Raw genomic sequence first — 4,007 nt, 5'->3', positions numbered from 1 at the left:
TCTCTGACATTTTTGCACGGGGCGGGGGGGGGGGGGGGAATTAGAGTCCACAGTCTCACCTGGCATTAACTCCTCCACAAGTTTCGATCCAGGCATACATTTATTTCCTGAGTGGCAATTCAACCCGGAGGTGTAGTATCAGAGTTCAACTGGGTAGCCCCAGGTCTCCGTGGATCCTGTAGATAAAAGAGTTGGTAAATTTGGGGTGCCCCGTTGGATTGGTCTCCTCCTTCCCTCGACCCATGGTTGTAACGATGTCCCTTTAAGAGACCAGAAATCCGTCGGGCGTCGCTGCTCGCAGCGGATCCCCTCCTCTGCGCCTCCCCTGTCCCCGCGCGGCGAATGGTTCGCGCCGGCCTATATTTACCGTGCGCTTCCTCTCGGACGGCAACGATGTGAAGCGGACGAGCCGGGACAGCGCGCGCGGGGCCGGAGAGGGCGCACGGCGAAGGCGGGCAGCCGACCGAGGAGTGCCCGGGAGCGGACTTGGACACCCCCCTCGAAGGGAAAGACATGAGGTAGCGGCGGTCCCCGGAGTGGACGATGCGCGCGCCCCGCCCTCGGAGCCCAGCACTGCCCTGGCGGAGCGGGCCGGGACGGTGAGCCGGCGAGCGCGAGTTCCCGGCGGGCGTGCGGGCGTGCGGCGGGAGCCGAGGAAGATGCGGTGAGCCGCAGCGGCGCCGCTGCGCGGGGGCCCGCCCGACCCATCGCCGGACTGTACCTGGGGTTGGGGGGCAAGCTGCCGACTCGGGGACCCGGCCCAGCCGAGGGGCTCACGGTTTGGGACACCCCTTGGCGGGGGAGTGGGGAGCTCTTGGACTCACTGCTAAGAGTTCCCGCGGCTGCTGGCCTCTGGGCCTGGGGACAATTCTGAGTGTGTGACAACCCCCCCACCCCAGCCCGATTTCACGATCGGCCGAAGAGTTCTGCATATTCTCGCCCCATTCTGGATGCTTCTGCCGCGACCCTTCTATTTATTTGCCCGCGCCCATCTCGCTTTTTCCTAAGACATTTTCCCGATCCACTCTCCTTCCCTCTGTTGAGCGGCTTGCCTGAGACTTTTGCTCTGGTCCTTGCCCAGACTGGGGTGGTCGTGCGTGCGTGTGCGCGGGCGTGCCAGCTTTCCCCCGTCACTCGCCTTTGCACACTCAAAGCTGTGTTTTTATTTTTTAAATTATACATATATACATATATTCCTCCCTCTGCGGGATTCCCCAACACCACCCGCCCTCCTCTGCACCCATCCGCTCACTGTCCCTCCTACTGGGCAGCTCACAGCAAGAGTCTTATTTTTCGGTCCTGCCCGGGCCCAGCCCAGCCTTGGGTGGGTGGCTCAGCGGGGCTCGCACTCGGCGCTCGGCCGCCGCCGCCGCCCAGCTCCGCCGGGGCGCCCTCCGGAGATGCTGCCGTGGAAGAAGCACAAGTTTGAGCTGCTGGCCGAGGCGCCGCCGCCGCCGCGGCAGGCGTCCAAACCCAAAGGCTACGCCGTGAGCCTACACTACTCCGCGCTCAGCTCGTTGGCACGGGCTTGCCCCGAAGGCGCGCTCAGCCGGGTGGGCAGCATGTTCCGCTCCAAGCGCAAGAAGCTGCACATCACCAGCGAGGACCCCACGTACACCGTGCTCTACCTGGGCAACGCCACCACCATCCAGGCGCGCGGCGATGGCTGCACTGACCTAGCCGTGGGCAAGATCTGGAGCAAGAGCGAGGCGGGCCGTCAAGGCACCAAGATGAAGCTGACGGTGAGTGCGCAAGGGATCCGCATGGTGCACGCCGAGGAGCGCGCGCTGCGCCGCCCGGGCCACCTCTACCTGCTGCACCGCGTCACCTACTGCGTGGCAGACGCGCGCCTGCCCAAGGTCTTCGCCTGGGTGTACCGGCACGAGCTCAAGCACAAGGCGGTCATGTTGCGCTGCCACGCCGTGCTGGTGTCCAAACCCGAGAAGGCCCAGGCCATGGCCCTGCTGCTCTACCAGACGTCGGCCAACGCTCTGGCGGAATTTAAACGCCTCAAGCGGCGGGACGACGCGAGGCACCAGCAGCAGGAGCTGGTGGGCGCGCACACCATCCCGCTGGTGCCTCTGCGGAAGCTGCTCCTGCACGGCCCCTGCTGCTACAAGCCCCCGGTGGAGCGCAGCCGCAGCGCGCCCAAGCTGGGCTCCATCACCGAGGACCTGCTCGGCGAAGAGCAGGAGCTGCGGGAGGAAGAGGAAGAGGAGCACCCCGAGGGCTGCCTGGACGAGGAGGAGGAGGAGGACGAGAAAGAGGAGGAGGACGAGAAAGAGGAGGACCCGGAGCGAGTGGGGGAGGGGGACCCAGCGGAGGAGGCCGAGGAGCAGGGGCCGCTGGTGGTGGCCACGCACACCGAATGTGGGGACTTGCTGGACACGCTGGACAATGGCTGTGAGGAGGAGGCGCTGGGCGATGGCGAGGACCTACTGGGTCCGAGGGCCGGAATGCTGCCCTCAGCACTGCCCGGCAGCGCCTCCAACATGAAGGCCCAGCTGTCGCAGCTTATTAGCGACCTGGGCGAGCTCAGCTTCGGCAACGACGTGCGCACCCTGCAGGCGGACTTGCGGGTGACGCGGCTGCTGTCGGGAGAGAGCACGGGCAGCGAGAGCTCCATCGAGGGCGGGGGCCCAGATGCCACCCCAGCCACTGTCACCGCCGGAGACCGGTCTGGCCCCACTGATAGTGCCAGCCTGGATGAGCCCCACTTGGGTTGAGTTTCCATCAGACCCTCCATACACTCCTGGTACCCCGCAGTGGTTCCCCAACCGTGGTCAGGTCCCCCTGCTTGCCCCACCCCCACCCCCAGTCCAGGAAAGGGGAAGTGGGGCACGTGAGGTCTCCTCTTGGGACGTCTCCACTTGGGACGCAGGTCTTGAGTTCCTCATGGCCCCTTTCCCCATCACTACCCCTCCTCCTTGTCCCAACGCTGAGGCAGCTCGGGTTGCCCCCGCAGGGATGCAGTGAGGAAGGAAATCCCATAATGGAGGGAGGGCAGCCCTCTGGGATGGGGGTGAGGTGAAAAGTTGGAAACGTCCACCAGCCAGCTTGAGGGGCCTGAGGCCAGTTTCCTGTTTGTGAAGCAGCTGGGACCCTAGGAGGAAGGGTCAACTTCCCTCTGCCACCCCCTCACTGGGAGGCCTGCCCTGTCATTGACTGCTCAGCAAAAATCACAATGTCTGAGGCTTAAAACTACCCCTGACCCCCAGGGGTTTTGTTTTTGTTTTTGGTGCAAGAGAGCTTGGGCTGTTTACCTCAGTCTCAGACTCTTAAAATTCTGCCAAATTCCTCATTAAATAACCATTTTTGGGGGGGGTGGGTGGGGGAGGATAAGAAAGAATTGCATTTTGTTTACAGTTTGAGACATCTAATATCTAAGAAGGAGTTTTCTTTTAGAAATACACACCTTCCTCCTGTCCCAAAGATCTCACTCCATGATGCTGTGTAAAATATTTTTGCACTGTTGTGAAGTATTTTTTGACATCTTTTTTTTGTATATAACTGTGTTCTCAGACCTGAATGTTTATATATCTTTTGCTGTGCAAAAGAATATGTAAAATGTTGTTCAGTTGTATATACAGAAATGTGTATAAAACATTTTGTTATTTTTTGAGTAGTGCTCTTCTGGGTCTGTTTGCCTGCCAGCAGGGAGAGAATAAAAAGGAAAAACTAACAGAACAAGTGAGCATCTGGAACTACTGACAAAGTGCTTGGGTGGAGGTGGTAGCCTTGTGTGTCTCCAGTCCTAGTATTGTGCTAAGGGCATTTGGAGAGTATTAGCGAAGGTAATTCTACTTGATATATGCTGTGAGGCCTTGCTAGAGGCAGACCTCGTACTGTAACAGAGGCCAGCCTTCTCCAGCATTTTCTATATCCATTTGTTGTATGAATATGGACTTCTGATCTTCCTGAGCTCATGCTTGGAGAGCCTGGGGTAAGCTTGATTTCCTATGCTCAGACTTGAGCTGCTGTTTGTGGAGTTACTTTTGCCATGTGCT

General features: G+C 60.0%; 1 protein-coding gene across 1 annotated transcript; it reads left to right on the top strand.

Moving 5' to 3' along the window:
- The first annotated feature begins 383 nt into the window (after positions 1-383).
- Positions 384-3,622, top strand: Fam43a (family with sequence similarity 43 member A). The gene has a single exon (XM_042668681.1). The coding sequence runs from the start codon at positions 1,401-1,403 to the stop codon at positions 2,724-2,726; it is 1,326 nt and encodes a 441-aa protein (XP_042524615.1). The 5' UTR covers positions 384-1,400; the 3' UTR covers positions 2,727-3,622.
- The last annotated feature ends 385 nt before the right edge of the window (positions 3,623-4,007 follow it).

This window comes from Dipodomys spectabilis, unplaced genomic scaffold, assembly GCF_019054845.1.
Source record: "Dipodomys spectabilis isolate Male_0828 unplaced genomic scaffold, ASM1905484v1 ptg000017l, whole genome shotgun sequence".
Classification (NCBI taxonomy): domain Eukaryota; kingdom Metazoa; phylum Chordata; class Mammalia; order Rodentia; family Heteromyidae; genus Dipodomys; species Dipodomys spectabilis.
Note: the sequence above shows the minus strand (reverse complement) of the source record. Positions and strands in the feature narration are given on the sequence as shown.